The 18065-nt window shown below is 32.0% G+C and overlaps 2 protein-coding genes across 7 annotated transcripts in view; one reads left to right on the top strand and one right to left on the bottom strand.

Moving 5' to 3' along the window:
- The window catches only part of LOC106664028 (acid sphingomyelinase-like phosphodiesterase 3a), a 794759-nt gene that overhangs the window by 44986 nt on the left and 731708 nt on the right, over positions 1-18065 (top strand). The window lies entirely within an intron of this gene.
- Positions 2919-14139, bottom strand: LOC106663981 (cytochrome P450 6B1-like). 6 transcript variants are annotated; one of them, XM_024226656.1, is made up of 6 exons: positions 10879-10994; positions 5257-6099; positions 4236-4306; positions 3925-4134; positions 3378-3620; positions 2919-3302 (listed from the first exon to the last, which is right to left on the bottom strand). In XM_024226656.1, the coding sequence occupies exons 2-6, from the start codon at positions 6093-6095 to the stop codon at positions 3139-3141; spliced, it is 1527 nt and encodes a 508-aa protein (XP_024082424.1). In that variant the 5' UTR covers positions 6096-6099; positions 10879-10994; the 3' UTR covers positions 2919-3138. The 6 variants fall into 6 exon arrangements, with proteins under 6 accessions (XP_024082424.1, XP_024082421.1, XP_024082423.1 ...); XM_024226653.1 differs by lacking the exons at positions 3925-4134; positions 4236-4306; positions 10879-10994 and adding exons at positions 4877-5095; positions 9092-9207; positions 9287-9392 and having other exon boundaries at positions 5186-6099; XM_024226655.1 differs by lacking the exons at positions 3925-4134; positions 4236-4306; positions 10879-10994 and adding exons at positions 4877-5095; positions 14069-14139 and having other exon boundaries at positions 5186-6099.

Here is an 18065-nt window from a genome sequence, read left to right as displayed (position 1 = left end):
TGCTCCAAATACGCTTTGAACGAGGTGTCTTTCAACAAGGGAAAAAATTCCTTTCCAACAGGCTTAATTAGGGGAAAATCTGGAAAGGGATAGGTTGGAACACAGTCCTGGGCTTCTTTTGTGTTGGAACTTTCAGCGATTAGGAGCTAATTTGCATCAAAATTTCAAACGAATTGTTTAATTCATCGCTGTTCTGAGTCCCTCCGTTAAAGACATATCAGTCTTTGTTTTTATCTTACAGGATATCTTTAAAACTCACTTAAGTCTGTTTAACGTTAAGTCATGAGATTATTTTCAACTTTGAAAAGATGGGCGTTTATGTTCTGAATAGCAAATTAAAGTAATTAACAAACAAATTTTACCAAAACGCACAAATATATAAAAATGAGCTATATTATTAAATAGAACATTTCTTTGACTTTTTCTTATTATATTCTTAAAATTATTACAAAACTGTGTGGTGTTTAGTGACCGTTAGTTCATGATTATTTGGAGATCGCGAGATGCGGTCTGGTGTGATGTAGGTTTAGAAAAACATTTTCTTTATCGTGCCACGTTTCGAACTTTATTTAGATCATCTTCAGTTCAGAAAACAAACACTTTAAGCCCTGAAGATGATCTCAATAAAGCTAAACACGTTGGCACGACAAAGAAAATGTTTTTCTAAAACCTACGTCACACCAGACCGCATCTCACGATCTCCAAATAATTATTACAAAATTCACTAATTTCGTGGTCCGCTTGATCAATTAATATATTACAATTAATTAAGGTTTTTAGTTGAGATAAAAAAGTCAATGGCACGAGCAGGATTCGAACCCACGATCTTCGGCTTGATACGCCGCTGCTCTACCACTTGAGCTATCGTGACCTCGATCCACTCGGACACCAACTTCCCATCTCAACCGCACCTTTTGAATTTTCCCTCCGTTTTGCCATTTTTTAAATGCCGTGTAATCGGGTTGGATTCTCGACGACAAATGAAATGGCCACGGAGAGCTTTAGTGAAGTATACTTCATTTTTTAATCATTAAATTCACCAATTTCGTGGTCCGGTTGACCAATTAATTAATCGTAATTATTACAAAAATTGAAATCCGAAAATTTTATACTTAAACAGTGACGTCACAAAAACACATTGAGATCGCAGGTGGTTTTAGCTGATTCACTATATCCTTTTTTTTCAATCACTTGTGTTTGACGTTTCAAAATTGGTAAACCTCTCTCGCTCAGTTTTAACCAAAAAAGGATAGAATTATTTTTTGAAACTGTATAGAAAAAGAACTTTTGATTTATTATTCAACCACAAAATTGGCATAAGTGTTAAACCCTCTTGTAAATTTGTCGACTGGCTTATTAGAGTATTAACTGCGAAGTATATTTTCTGTTCTTTATTAAGTTTACACCTTGAAAAAGAGTCCGGATAGGCCCAAAATGTTTGTCAAGTTAAAAAACTGAACAATTAAAAATTGTTTTCTTGGCTGCTACTCCAACCACCAACGTAATTAAAATGATTGTTATATAAATTTTCAAAGTTTGTAAAATGATGTAAGTTACATTAATGGAATACATTTTTAGAGAATTTATCTGTGAGAACATATTGTACATTATTTTCCAGTGTCCCTCAGTTATTTGTATTTTTATTACAATAACAATTCTGATTTCAAATTAAATAATTTAATAAAAAGAATTTAAGCTTTTGGGCCCTTTTTACATGTTAAATTTTTTTTATGATTAAGATTATATTATTTAATCTATTTTGGAGAACATTTGAAAAAATATTTTCTACATTAAAAATGGTATTTTTTATCTATCTATCTACATATATATATTGGGTATTTTACTTTAGATTTTTCACACCATCTCTCACACACACACTCTCTCTCTCTGCCTCTACCTCTACCTCTACCTCTACCTTATTATATATNTATTAGCTCTCGGGGAAAGTTGAACACAAATGAGTAAAAAAAGGAGGGGCGGGACCTTGGCTTGAACACTGTCTCACCAACTGTAGACTTACGAAGTCTCTCTCTCCATTTCATTCTTAGTTTGTCTCAAGGAATTAACGTAAGGTGGTATGCACAACTTTTTAAGAAATGGGATAAGTTGCCGGTTAAAAACGAGAAGATGGTGGAACCGGGTGAAAAGTGTAAATTAGAAACATGTTAACTTGGCCGCGTAATGTTTATTAGATTAGACGACGGTGAGAGGAGAAGGAAAAAGGGTGGTGGATCACAAAAAAACTGTCTTAGTTAATTACTCTAGACACGCACTTCTACCCTATAATATTTACTATATAGCCCACCTCATTTTCATCACACCTGAGGTTAATTTTTTTAGAAAAATACATTTTTCAAAACTTACCTCGCGGCCGACTTCTTTCTTTACAATCATATTAAAATTAAAACAAACAGTCAGAGAAGTAATGTAAAAAATATTAAACTCAAAAATATAAATACATTCTTTTACATCCCGCTCTCTGTCCCTCCTTCTCACTCAAACTCTCTCTCTCCCCCCTCCCTCTCTCTCCGATTGATCGAATTTTATATTATTGTTTGATATGCTTTAATATTCATTTATATAACTGGAGAAATTAATGCTTAATTCAAGTTGTGAACAGAGGGAAAGATCGATTTCATTTATTTTGTGTAATCTATTGAGTAGTTACTTAAGTAGTATATTGTACTACCTTTCAGTCATCGTAACAACTCTTAGTTATAAATGTATTGTACCTATCCACTTTGAATGATTGTTCTATTGGACAGAAAGCTGTTTTATAATTTGTATAGTTTTTGCTGTCCATAAAGAAACCTGTTTCCAGAACATAATAAACTGATGACATGATATATAAAGATAAAACATTAAAAGTATAAAAAAAGAGTATTAAATATAGGTTTTAATAAACAATAATTAAAATGTTTTATTTTATTGATTAACTAGTTAAACATAAGTTATTTCATTATGACTAATATATAGTTCCACAGAATTATAACAAGTTTACATATTCCTGTATGTTTAAAACGGATAAAACACGCACATCCACATACGTAATAATTAATTTTATACGATTTTCGAAACGGTTTGTTATGTTATGATTAAAAACATTTTATCCTTTATAAATGTATGTTACATTATTTGTCATTTAATCTTTGTCATTTTTAAGTAGCCATGAGGTGCTGACAAAAAAAAGCTTCTTTTATTAAATTCCACAGGGAATTTTGCTTTGTCCCCTAGTTTTATGGAGAAATTTTCTATTATTTTCGCCAACCCAAGTTTCATTTCCATTATGGCAAACCTCATTCCTTAAAAAATTGATAAAAGGAAAGTACATTTTTTTAAATGACGGAAGAGAATATATATGACTAGTTGATATTTACCGATGCAAACTCGAGGACCAGCTCCAAAGGGTAAATATGCAATATTTTTAATTGGTCCATTTGCGCTGAATCTTTCTGGATCGAATTTTTCCGGATTTGGAAAGTAAGCCGGGTCATTCTGAATTCCTCTGGTTGACACGACGACCAACGTACCTTTTTCTATTGTAAAATCACTATTTACCATGTAATCCTTGACGCAGTACCTCATTAAGAAAGGAATTATTGGGTATTTTCTGAGTGTTTCTGCAAATAATACGATTATGAATTACAGGTTAAAGAACGGATCAAAAATGATTTCTATGCACATGATTATTTAAATGTAAAATAGATAGTAGTTGAGACAAAATGGAAATGAAATCTAATAAATAAAGAAAATAGTACAATTGACGAGAATGTAATAATTTTCTTGCATGTTTGCTGGCAAGGAAAATCAGTAATACACAGTCATACCGATATGATTGCCCATTTATACTTTAGGTATCGTTTGTATCAACAAACAAATTGCCTGTATCATTAGATTGAAATTAAAATACGTCTTAAAAATTACCATGTATGCACTGTTCTAAGTATAACATTTCTCGGACTGACTTGTAATTGTACCCATCATTTTTTGTCTTCACTTCTTGTATTTCTTTTCGCAGTTTATTTTGAATGTCTTCGTATTGAGCTATTTCTATCAGAAATCGGTTGTAAATCGGTTCCAAACCGCCTGTAAGGAATTGGAATGCCTGAGCGGCCAGGATGTCATCCGTAACTTCTGAAAACATAATTTTTTTTTTTAAATTTACACCATTTAACCATTGAATATTTGAAGAATTTATTTACATGTGAAATGTTCATTTCATTTTTTTTAATTACCTACGTTTTCTACGTGAAGATCTTCGATTTTTAAATAATCATCGTCTGGGTCCCGTACTTTTACCTCTAATTTTCCAAATTCTTTTAAGTTTAAAAGAAGCTGAACGTAGTCGTTTCTANTTGGTTCATTTGCGCTGAATCTTTCTGGATCGAATTTTTCCGGATTTGGAAAGTAAGCCGGGTCATTCTGAATTCCTTTGGTTGACACGAAGACCAACGAACCTTTTTCTATTGTAAAATCACTATTTACCATGTAATCCTTGACGCAGTACCGCATTGTGAAAGGAATTATTGGGTATTTTCTGAGTGTTTCTGCAAATAATACGATTAGGAATTACAGGTTAAAGAACGGATCACAAATGATTTCTATGCAAGTGATTATTTAAATGTAAAATAGATAGTAGTAAAGACAAAATAAAAATGAAATCTAATAAATAAAGAGAATAGTACAATTGACTTGAAAGTAATAATTTTCTTGCATGTTTGTTGGCAAGGAAAATCAGTATTACATAGCCATACCGATATAATTGCCCCTTTTATACTTTAGGTATCGTTTGGTAAAAGATTACGTCTTTAAGTAATTAATTACGTCTTTTAGTCCTATATCACTAGAATGAATGAAAATAAGTCTTAAAAATTACCATGTATGCACTGTTCTAAGTATACCATTTCTCGGACTGACTTGTAATTGTACCCATCATGTTTTGTTTTGACTTCTTGTATTTCTTTTCGCAGTTTATTCTGAATGTCTTCGTATTGAGCTACTTCTATTAGAAAAAGTAACATTGCGTTGTAAATCGGTTCAAAACCGCCTGTAAGGAATTGGAATGCCTGAGCGGCCAGGATTTCATCTGTAACTTCTGAAAACATTTTTCTTTTAAATTTACACCATTTAACCATTGAATATTTGAAGAATTTATTTACATGTGAAATGTTTTTTTTTTAATTACCTACGTTTTCTACGTGAAGATCGTCGATTTTTAAATAATCATCGTCTGGGTCCCGTACTTTTACCTCTAATTTTCCAAATTCTTTTAAGTTTAAAAGAAGCTGAACGTAGTCGTTTCGATTTACGTTGTTCGCTTTTCTCTGATCGAATGTTTGTTTTATAATGTTTTTGAAAAAATCATCCTTTTCTTGGTCAAACGTCTTCAAGCCAAGGAATTTAGCGAGTCTGGGAAATTGTGCATGAATGGCAAAACATAGCATTCTCAAAGTCGATGCTTTGAACAAATCCGAAGACGTTTTTTTGTATTTAGCCCTTAGTTCTTCGTCCCGAAATTCGATTCCAAATATGGCGGATGCCGTCACGTCCATCGCGTACGACATGACATCGTCCCTGACATCGTAATCGGGCATTTCGTACGATTTTTCTACGCTTTTCAACATAGCGTCGCTGCACGCCTCCAACTGGTCAAACATAGACTTTAGCTTTCCGGAGGTAAAAGTCGGTGAAATTTTTGCCCGAAACCCTCTCCATTCATTACCAGTAAGACCAAACAAACCCAAACTAAACAATGATCCTTCGTCTGCATTGGGTTTGTCATGGTCCACAAAATATTGGAAATCTTTAATCATGATTTTTTGTACAAATTCTGCGTCTCTAGCCAACAATAGTGGTTTATCGTTATTATCTACAGCCACAAATTTGTGGCCTGGGTAATCGCTGTAGAGGATATACCATCTGTCGTACAAAGGTGTTTTCTGAATTAACGATAGAAGACCACCACTAAAATTTTCAGCTTTAGAATAACCCACGTTCTTCGATTTCCAGTATTTTACTCTTCTTACAAGCCATATGAATCGGTAGAGAACGAGAGATATGACAATCACCACCAACGCCAATGTTATTTCTCCCATGATTCTGAAAAAGAACGCAATTTAAGTTTTGATATAATAAACAAAATATCATATCTGAAATCTGTATTTACATAAGAACGACATGTGAATTTTGGTACGACCTTATCTTTTAGATTGTATTTTTTTTGTAATTTATCTAACATATTTCATGCCTGATTTGGAGTCTGTAACTATATTTCTATAAGATCTTTCTAATGTATTCAACTATCAGTATTATGTGTGTTCACTAACATACTAGACACATAGTTCTTGGAACAGTGTTATATTTGACGATTTTTAGTCGAAAAATCTTAAAAATGTTTTACCTCTCTTAATTTCTTTTTTTCCTTGTTTACGCATACATATTATTATCTAATTAAACATGTTAAAATCAATGTTTTTGATTTATATCGTATATAAATAATTCACAAGCATAAAATGAATTGTGTGTGGAGTTTGGTTTCATACGGACGTAATTTTCATTCAAGCGTACATAAAATACAGCATAAACATAACATGTTATTTTTCAAAAGTGAAAATTTAATTTGTGTAGATATTTTAAATTTGCCTTTTTTAACTTTTCACAACAAAAATCAGTTACATATCAATTGAAATTGTCGAATTATGATGAAAAATTGAATATTTACAGAACGAATCGATGAATTTTTGAGGTTGAATTTTTTTCACGCATTTTGGAACTCCTTTCCCTTCTAAAAAAGTGATACCAAAAACTTAAACATTTCTCGATTCGTTCGGGAAATTTTGATGTTTTCTTCAGACTCGGGAATTTAAATTTATCGTGTAACGGGTTAAAAAAAGGGGAAAATTAAAATTTACAATATTTAATTAAAATTATCGTGTTCTGAAGGAAAAGCGGCTATCTTCATTATCTCCACAACAAATCGACGAATTTTTGAGTTTCTGGAATCACGTTTTTGAGTTTCTGGTATCATGTTTCTAAATGTGTAAAAAAGTCATCCTCAAAAACATCTGAAGATAATAAAGTATAATTATGAACTGATAATACAAATAAATTTGGTAACAAGGGAAACTAAAATAACTACACCAATAGGGCACACCATTTCGAAAAAATAATTAAAATAATTACAGGCTAAATTCGGCTTAACGCGTCAATTTATTAAAATTCTAATAACACTAGCAGATTCTAAGTGAAAATTGTCCATACTTTTAAAAAAACTACACTTAGGTTTACAATAAAATAGGCAGCATAAACATGATAGGCTTGTATATATAGACTTATAAAAATTCACATGGTATACACTGCTTAAAAAAAAATTGCATTTTCAGTAATATTATAATTCAGGTAATTATTAAAAGATTTTTATACTGCAAAAATAAAACTACCTACACAAGCAAAAACGTTAATTTATAAAAATACTTTTTCGCATGATCATAAACCAACGATATACAAAAAAACTCTAAAATCCAATAGTGCGTATAACTCTTCTTTTTATAATTACGTACTCAATACTATATACTGCTTAAACAAATGCATTTTCAGTAATATTAAAATGCAGGTATTTATTAAAAGATTTTGCTACTGTGAAAATAAAACTACCTCTCCAAACAAAAAATTAATTAAAAAACTTGGGGACCGCGGTAGCCGAGTGGTTAGCATGAGAGACTCTCACTCTCAAAAAAAAAAAAAAAAAAAAAAAAACTACATTAACTACACCAATAGGTCACACCATTTCGACAAAAATAATTACCAGATCGGCTTAACGCGTCAATTTATTAAAATTCTAATAACACCAGCAGATTCTAAGTGAAAATTGTCCATACTTTTACGAAACTACACTTAGGTTTATAATAAAATAGGCAGCATAAACATGATAGGCAATATCTTATAAAAATTCACATGGTATACACTGCTTCAAAAAAATTGCATTTTCAGTAATATTATAATTCAGGTAATTAATAAAAGATTTTGTTACTGTAAAAATAAAACTACCTACACAAACAAAACGTTAATTAAAAAAAATACTTTTATGCATGATCATAAAACGACGATATAAAACAAACTCCACAAGCCAATAGTGTTACTCCTCTTTTTATAATTACGTACTCAATACTTCCATAGTATATACTGCATAAAAATATGCATTTTCAGTAATGCATATTTATTCATTCAGGTATTTATTAAGAGCTATTTATTAAAAGATTTTGTTACTGTGAAAATACAACTACCTCTCCAAACAAAACATTAATTAAAAAAAGATATTTTTGCGCATAAACATAAAACGATGACATAAATTAAACTCAAAAATCAAATAGTCTGTGTTATCTCTACTTCTTATAACTACAAACTCCATACATCTAGGTTTGCTCATAATTAAGCTTAAGCTTTTAAGTACGTCTTAATGAATTTCATTCTCAATGTTAACTAACGTAACTTTCAGCTCGGCTAAGGTTGTGGGAGGTTACCCGACGTCCTAACTCGTACACAAAAAAACCGCTCAATGGGGTTCCAATCAGAGGTACGGGCTTGCTATCGAATAGACACACCAACTCACACGCACGCACTCATTAAAACCAACTCATATAATTATATAAACATCTTCAGAAAAGAGAAAAACTCAGTACTTAATAAAAATACTATCATTGATAGTATTTTTATATAGTAATTGTAGTGGGTAAATATTTATAAAAGTGCTTTAAGAAAATGGCGCAGATGTAGAGGATTTTTAGTTTTCTATTTTTATGCAATATTGCTTTATTTTATGAAAAGTAAATGAATTATTTCATAAAAGACAATGTGAATCAGAGTTCATCACGCTTTTTACATGTATGTCCCATCATACTTTATTATATGCAATTTTTTAAAAGATAATTTACGTTATTCTAGGTAATTTACCTGCGTCAAGAAAATACATATGAGCCCCGATCCAACTCAAATGGAAAATATGTAACATACTTTAGTATTTAAGTTTTTTCTAGACAATTTACGGCTATTAACTAAGTGGGCTTGATAATAATTTAAAGAGTAGTATTATTACTTGATTCAAGGAGTCATCATTTGATCGAAGATCCTATTCATTTTTCAAAATAATCTTGAATTTCCGTTTAGTTTTGACGTAGGTTTGTTAAATACAGACGATAATTGTGTAAAACTCTAAAAACAGTAATCAACAAGCATTTATAAGTGTTTCTTATCTATTTAAAGTTCAAATTAAAAGCAGATCTTGTATTACCTGGAAATATAATATATATCAAGTTGTATTTAATTTCCATGCAAGTCGAAAGAATGAAAAGGGTGTTGCAGCGTCAGCGGACACTCGATACTAGCCAGTCTGAATGTGTTGTAGGCCGAAAATAGAGGGGCGAATTTCAAGTGTGCTCTCTTGAGTGATATATGGCGAGAAAAAAATCTAATCTGATTGGAATTTTACTTCGCACTATATGGCTGGGCAGAAAATCGCCTTGTTTAAAACAATAGATCGATTGATTCTGGTAGGATTTGTAGTAGGCAGTCATTTTTCAATAACATAATAATACCATCAGAACGCAATATTTATATAAAAACTGCTGAATCTTTTGCAAAATTTGTATAGACAGATTATAATAATACTGTACAACGTCCTTTCCCAATTAAAAATAAATTTCAACAAATTAGATCGATTGTTAAAATTTATCTAAATGTTATTTTCTATACTGTGCAGATTGTGATGTATCTAGTGGCACCACTGGATTATTCAAAAACTACTTGACATAGAAAGTACAATTATTTTTATGAAAAATGTCGTAAACCATTTGAAAATGGAATCATAAAAACTTTAGATAGTATTGGACCACATGGTATTCTTAACAATGGCTCAATCTAGAAGAAAATCGAATTTTTTTATCATAAGTTTTACTTTTAAGCATTAGAATACAATTAGCAGTTTTTATTTCACAAGCTCGGCATTTGAACCTCCCGAAATGTAATTACGGTTTTTATCGGTTTCTTTAAAAAGTCAAAAAATGAAATTTTTACAATTGATTATGCGATTTCATTAAGTTCATTCGGATTTATGATAAATGGGAAAAACGATGGGAAAATCGGTTTATGAAAATGTTTGATATAGTTTCATCTTACTGGTAGACCCCTGGTTTTCTCAAATAATTACTCAGCCTAGACAAAAAAAATGAACAGTTTTTATTTCATAAGCTCCATTTTAAACATTTCAATATATAATTACAGTTTGCATCAGTGTCTTTGAAAAGTTAAAAAAATTAATTTTTTTAAATTACATTAATTTGGTATTTCCAACTACAAGTGATGTTTTAAGTAAATATGTTCGTATATGTTGAATTACCATTTGAGGGACTTGTAGAAGTTTTTAATTTTAGTTTTTCAGAAATATGATTTGCGACGTAACACTAATATTGCAAAAAGTAATACTTATTGAAATGTTAAAAGTTAGAGCTTATTATTAAAAATCGTAATCTTTTTTTTAACTTTAAGCTTTAACTATTCTAATGTTTATATTGTTTTCTTAATTTTCTTAAATACTTTTACTTTGACCTCCTCCGTCTACTACATTTCAACGTTTCGAACAAATGTAGAAAGATAATGAATTTCATTGTAAACTAAATAAATTGAGTGTTACGTTAAATTTGTACATCAGTGTATTGTTAATCTTATTTAAAAAGATAGGATAATGCTATGTGCTTGCCCTCCCCCAATAACTTAATAAAACTCATTCATTCCGTGAAGACTGTTCATGTGATGTTTTCTGTTATGTTTTTATATTTTGAGTGCCATGTTTTTTCAAAGTTAACTCACAAGTTTGATCTTAATTACCTGAAATAGGTTTTGATGTAAAGTCGCACTGAAATTCCATGCAGGCCGGAAACCTGCGTATTTCAACCAGCTAACACTGGACACTGGCCACTCCGAATTGTCGAATGACAGATAGAGGGGATATTTCAAGGATGGTTCGTTAAGTGAGAAATCGCGAGGACAAATACAAAATTTGATCTGGTTCCGATTGAAATTAAGACTTAAAAAAAGATGAAAAAGAAAGATTAAAACCGGTCCCAATATACACACAATATTTATGGAACGGCAATAAGTCGAATGATGGCGGTTATTGACTTTGTTAATATTTGTAATGTGGTTATACGACCCCGGAACCATAAAACAAGATATAACAACCCTTTTTAAAAGTATACGAAATAATGACAGAATTAGTAAATAAAAAATAATATTGAAAAAAAAAATCATGAAAAGGTTTTGTTCTTTGGAAGTACGACCTTTTTTAAAGAAAGTACACGATTTGTAAAAGACCTGATGGCATTTATGTTAGAATTTAAACTGTAAATTTTAATTACATATTCTAATGTTTATATTATGTTTTTTAAATACTTTTACCTTGACTTTCTCAATCAATAATTATCTAAACTTGAACGATTCGTGTACCTTCAATTTCATAAACTTTAAACGTCACCTGTAGGTAGAACTGTCCACTTTAACAACTCGACCCGCAGAGAACATGCTATTTATCCGTCTGCTTTTCGTAGGTCCTTTTGCTTTTTTTCGGTAAAAACAAAGTTCTAGAAATCTTGCTGTATATATTTTGCAATTTTGAGGAAGAAGGGTATTTTCTTTTAATTTTTGAGCTGGAAAAAGCCGTGTTCTCAACCCTGGGTTTACCCGGGATTGGCAATTAGTGGTTCACTCAAAAACCTGCCTACTTTTCTACTGATTCCTTGCTGTTTCATATAAGAACATAAAAACTTGCTCCCGGAAAACATAATTATGTAAATTGTTTCATGTTACATGATTTGACTTTCAAAGTAATATATCAATTCACTAGTTTTAGAGTTCCGCTTGACAAATTAATATATTTCAATTAATTAAGGTTTTTAGTTGAGGTAAATAAGTCAGTGTCGTGGGTTCGAATCCCGCTCGTGACTTTGACTTTTTTATCTCAACTAAGAACCTAAACTAACTGTAAATAATATGAAACTAGCGTACGGCGTTTCAACAATGCTATAATTATCGCCAATCAGCTTTTTTGTTTTTAGTTACTCTCTTATAGATAAAATAATTACACAGGTATAAAGGGTCAGGTCTTCCGCGTACTCTGATCATTCAACCGGTTACCGAAAAACGCCCAGCCAGGGCGGTATTTGTTCTGCCTGACTTGAGCATTAATTTTCGATAATACGCTTTAATGAGAAGGTATTACGGAAGTTGGGCCTGTTTTACTTGTTAATCTTTAACTGGAGGAGCTTTGGAAATTTATGTTGTTTCGATTTGTTCATGGTTAAAGATGAAACAAACGGACATTTTTCAAATTAGAAATAGATATATGTTTCAATAGAAGGCTTTTCCTACGTAATTTTGATTTTATAAAATGTCTAGTGAAATGTGAGTTTAAAATTATTCTCATGATTTAGTTTTTGTCAATTTAAATTTCGTAAACTTAATAAAACCAACTCCATTGAACTCCTGCTATCCATGAGTGAAAAATATGTCGGATAAATAAACTAGTGGCGTTTATTTGCCATTATTTGCACTTGTCAAATGGTTAGGAAATATCAACATTTGTGCAACTTTGTCCAAGTATGATTTATTTGAACATGACTAAATTGTCCATTTTGAGCAGCTATATACGTTGGATTTTTTCCGCCTATAATTCACTTTGTTTTCAACAATGTAATTACGCGTTTTGCTATGTTCTCTCTTTTATTTTTAAGATAAGGATTATAATGATTCAAATTTGGAAAGAAAAAACCCATCTTTTATCAACGCAAAGTAATTAACCAGCACTTTTTATATGATTTATTAGCTCTCGGGGAAAGTTGAACACAAATGAGTAAAAAAAAGGAGGGGCGGGACCTTGGCTTGAACACTGTCTCACCAACTGTAGACTTACGAAGTCTCTCTTTCCATTTCATTCTAAGTTAGTCTCAAGGAATTAACGTAAGGTGGTATGCACAACTTTTTAAGAAATGGGATAAGTTGCCGGTTAAAAACGAGAAGATCGTGGAACTGGGTGAAAAGTGTAAATTAGAAACATGTTAACTTGGCCGCGTAATGTTTATTACATTAGACGACGGTGAGAGGAGAAGGAAAAAGGGTGGTGGATCGTAAAAAAACTGTCTTAGTTAATTACTCTAGACACGCACTACTACTCTATAAAATTTACTATATAGCCCACCTCATTTTCATCACACCTGAGGTTAATTTTTTTAGAAAAATACATTATTCAAAACTTATCTCGCGGCCGACCTCTTTCTTTACAATCATATTTAAATTAAAACAAAAAATCAGAGAGGTAATGTAAAAAATATTAAACTCAAAAATTCAAAAGGTTCATTTGGGCTGAATCTTTCTGGAACGAATTTTTCCGGATTTGGAAAGTAAGCCGGGTCATTCTGAATTCCTCTGGTTGATAACCTTTTTCTATTGTAAAATTACTATTTACCATGTAATCCTTGACGCAGTACCTCCTTAAGAAAGGAAGTATTGGGTATTTTCTGAGGGTTTCTGCAAATAATACGATTATGAATTACAGGTATTTGATGGAAGCTTCAATATAAATTATGTTCTCATGAAACCAAACTTTACACGCACTTTATTTTATTCTAGTGAATTATTTAGATATGATATAAATCTAAGCCCATTGATTTTTACATGTTTAAATTGATAATATCATATTGTCTCTGCAGTAAACAAGGAAGAGAAGACAGTGTGAATCAGAGTTGATTATCCTATATGAATGTCGCATCTTACTTTGGTATATACAATTTTTTTAGATAATTTACGCTATTCTAGAAAATATAATTGCGTTAAAAAATACATCTAAGCTCGGAAAATTGTAATATGATTTATTAACTAAGTAGACTGTGTAATAATTTAAAGAATCGTATTATTACTTGATTCAAATAGGCTTTAATTGGGTAAAACTAAAAACTGTACCATTAAGCAGTTTTGGTGCATATTATCTATTCGAGGTTCGGACTAAAATCAGGTCTTGTATTACCTGGAAATATAGTATATGTCAAGTTGTATTTAAATTCCATGCAGGTCGGAAGGTTGGAAAGGGTGGTGCAACGTCAAGGGGCACGAGATACTAGCCAGTCTGAATGTGTTTTCGGCCAAAAATAGACGAGATAATTTCAAGTGGCTCTCTTGAGTGATATATAGCGAAAACAACCTTATCTGCTTACAATTTTATTTAGAACGTAATGCATAAAAACGTCTAGTTAAAAACAGTTGTTGGTTCTGGTAGTATTAGTAGTAGATAGTAATTTACAATAATATAAGTATACCATTAGAACACATTATTTATTTAAACATTGCTGAATCTTTTACAAAAATGTCTAGTATAGATTATGTGTGGTGATTACCGTTAGTCGATGATTATTCGGAAATCGTGAGATGCGATCTGGTCTGACGAAGGTTTCAGAAAAACATTTTCTTTATCGTGCCAACGTTTCGATCTTTATTGAGATCATCTTCAGGGCCTGGAATTTACAAACATCCTACATGTATTCGTTAAATTTAAACAATGTTTGTAAATCCCTGGCCCTGAAGATGATCTCAATAAAGATCGAAACGTTGGCACGATAAAGAGAATGTTTTTCTGAAACCTACGTCACACCAGACCGCATCTCACGATTTCCGAATAATATATATTATAATACTAATTTACTAAATCATTTCCCAATTTAAACAAATGATTGATGAAGTATTCAAAATTATGTAAATGTTATTTTCTATACTATGCAGGTTACCATGAAACTCGTGGCACTCCTGGGTTATTAAAAAACTACTCAATATAAAAATTCCAATTATTTTAATGAAAAATATAGCAAACTATTTGAAAATCGGTTCATAAAAACTTTAGGCTGTATTGGAACCCGGATATTCTTAACAGCGTCTCATCCTAGAAAAAATCGAACTAAATTTATCATAAGCGTTACGTTTAAACATGAGCATATGTAATTAAAGTTTAAAGTTAAAAAAATTAATAATTTTTATTTCATAAGCTCCACTTTTCAACATCCTAATATGTAATTACAGTTTTTATCATTTTCTTTAAAAAGTCAAAAAATGATTGTGGCAATAGATCCAGAACTGGAACCGGACTGTAAAAATATTCAACATCAAGTAGGCATAAATTTTCCTTTTCGGATGTTGAAACAATAAATAACTGAATTTTTCTAATAATTTGATATATTGAGTTATGTCACTAAGCAGCACATGCTTCTAGAGTGAAGTTAAAGTGCGAGTTTTCCGAATTTTAAGAAATAATAACTAACCATAGACATTATTTAATAGATAATTAGATATTAATTCAAGGAGGTTAAGAAATGGTAAAAAAAAACCCGATAGAAATATGAAAAATCCTTTCACATTCAAGAGTATAACGTACACCTCAGTGATTTCGCCCAAATTAAATTATTTGATAAAGAAATACGTACGAACAAACTGGTCTTGAGAAAGAAGGCAAATTTAGTTGCTACTGCCAAGCTTTCGTCCAATTTTAAGGTCATCATCAGAGCAAAACAACTTTAAATATTGTCGGCTATATTTAAGTTTTTACTGGCGATCTCAAATTTCCTTGAAGACCGACTCAGTCCCAACATTGCCAAGGAAGAAATACATACCCGACATAAATTGTTGTTAGAAATGCAAGAATAAAATGACCTCTTTACTATACTCCAAGATAAGGGAGAAAAGTTGAATTTGTCCAATGTTGTATATTCGTTTTCTTGTAGTCCAATCGAAGACATTGGTCAAACAAACCAGAGAATAAAAGATTGAATTTTGTGGACATGTTTCTGATTGTGACAATAAATCCAGAACTGGAACCGGACTATCAAAATGTTCAACATCAAGCAGGCATAGATTTTACTTTTTGAATGTTAAATACATTAAATAATAAATAACTGAATTTTGCTAATAATTTGATACATAGAGTTTTGTCACTAAGCAGCACATGCTTCTGGAGTGAAGTTAAAGAGCGACTTTTCCGAATTTTAAGAAATAACTACCTCCGTCTAAATAAGAGCTAAGAGGATCAAGTCTCGTAGCTCAAGTTGTAGAGTAGCGGCGTATTTAGCGGAAGGTCGTGGGTTCGAATCCCGCTCGTGACACTGACTTTTGTATCTCAACCAAGACTTCATATAGAAAGAATAATTAAATGAAACAAGTAACGTGGTCAATTGACCACTGAAATTTAAATGGATTAATGATTGTAATATTCGAATGGAAACTATGGGCTTAAGTTCAATTTATGAAGGTCTTATTAATTTTAAAGAGAGGTCTTTGATAGGCAGAGAAGGGCGTCCGGGATGAGGTTGCAATAAAGTTGCAGTGCCTTTGCAATGTTGGGAGTAAATCGATCATGAAGGAAATTTGAGATCGCCTGTAAAAACTTAAATATGTCAATCTGTTGTTAACATAGTTATATTGATTGTTAAATCAATTGTACAAATATGTGAAATTAATATACGCCCTGATGATGACCTTAAAATATGTAGAAACCAAGGCATTAGGAACTAAATTTGCTATATTCTTCATGTTATGTCACAAGAATAATGCCGGGTGTTGAAAAGGTGTAAGAGGCCGAGGAACAAAAATGTGCTATCTGTCCGCTTTTGTAGGCAATTTAATTAAAGCAAAACCGCTAAGTTCAAAGCCCCAGCGGCCCCGTAGCAGTTCTGTAAGCTCTCCTCCAACGTTGTCCCTTCTGCTTGGAGATGGATAATTACAAAACGTTCTATTGGATTACAGGCTGCTCTTAATAGGTAATAGGAACGACCATTTGAATGCCGAGCATGTCCGTTCTGCGGTTGAGCGTAAAGGCCGGAGATAATTGAGAGAGGAAACCTCGTCTACTCTTAATTCTGAATTGCCTGGAAACTCCTAATTTTTGATATTTTAAAAGCTAAACATTGAATTTACGTTTATGCTAATCTAACAAGTTTCACGTTTTAGACGCAAGTTTTAACAAAACGGTTTTAATTTCACAATGTAACAAGGCTGAACAATATTTAGATGAGTTTTTTCTCACAGGTTTAGCGAATAAACGAAGATGAATTTCGCAGTAAACCCACATAATCCGGGGAACCAGATGGGGTTTAAAGTTGTATGCTTATAAATTTTTGTTTAATACCCTAAAGTTTAATTGCCCTCTTAGACAGAAGTGTAATATTTATGTGCAACGAAAAAAAAATTGTAATTTACTGATATTTTGGGTGAATAGCACCCAAGCGAACAAATATTTTCGGCTTTGGGTTTGGCCAGCATCAGGGGAGATCAGAAATGACAAATGTCTTAGTAATAGGATCATCACCCCGCAGTGGTATAAAAATTCTACAATTTTTGCCATGGTACTTGTTACAATTATTACATAATTTATGACTTCCTGGTTTTAAGCGACCATGAAAAATGATGAATGGAAGTATAAGGTATGAATTTTCAGAGGTTTGCGGTATGGTTAGGTTTACCTTATCGTGCTTCTCTCTCCCACACCCTCTCTCTCTTTCTCTCTCTCTCACTTTCTCACTCTCTCTTTTTCTCGCTTGCTGTCTGTCTGTCTCTCCCACTCTCTTATGAGTCAATTTCGCTATAAAAACTGTTTTGTTTATAACTAACAGATAATTTTCACTATAAATTAGCCAAATATTGGTCAAAGGTGTACTTTTCTACTTCAACATTACTATGCCGAATAATTCTCTCTTTCTCTTTCTGTCTGTCTGTCTGTCTGTGTCACTCACTCTCTCTTTCGGTTGAGATAAAAAAGTCAGTGTCACAAGCGGGATTCGAACCCACGACCTTCGGCTAAATACGCCGCTACTCTACCACTTGAGCTATTGTGACTTCGATCCACTCAACAGTTGAAAAATGGCAAAAAGGAGGGAAAATCAAAAGGTGGGGTTGAGATAGGAAGTTAGTGTCCGAGTGGATCGATGTCACGATAGCTTAAGTGGTAGAACAACGGCGTATCTAGCCGAAGATCATGGGTTCGA

The sequence above is a fragment of the Cimex lectularius genome, unplaced genomic scaffold (assembly GCF_000648675.2).
Source record: "Cimex lectularius strain Harlan isolate CLEC.00 unplaced genomic scaffold, Clec_2.1 scaffold26, whole genome shotgun sequence".
NCBI classification, from domain to species: Eukaryota; Metazoa; Arthropoda; class Insecta; order Hemiptera; family Cimicidae; genus Cimex; species Cimex lectularius.
This window is presented reverse-complemented; position numbering and strand designations above follow the sequence as displayed.

Bases quoted from the DNA above. Each gene is read 5' to 3' on its own strand.
- LOC106663981 (XM_024226655.1), bottom strand. From the start codon at position 6,095: ATGGGAGAAATAACATTGGCGTTGGTGGTGATTGTCATATCTCTCGTT. The intron at 5,096-5,185 runs GTAATTAAAAAA...AAATGTTTTCAG, and splicing joins TCTTCACGTAGAAAACGTAG to AAGTTACAGATGAAATCCTG. The intron at 3,303-3,377 runs GTAAATATCAAC...CAATTTTTTAAG, and splicing joins TGGTCCTCGAGTTTGCATCG to GAATGAGGTTTGCCATAATG.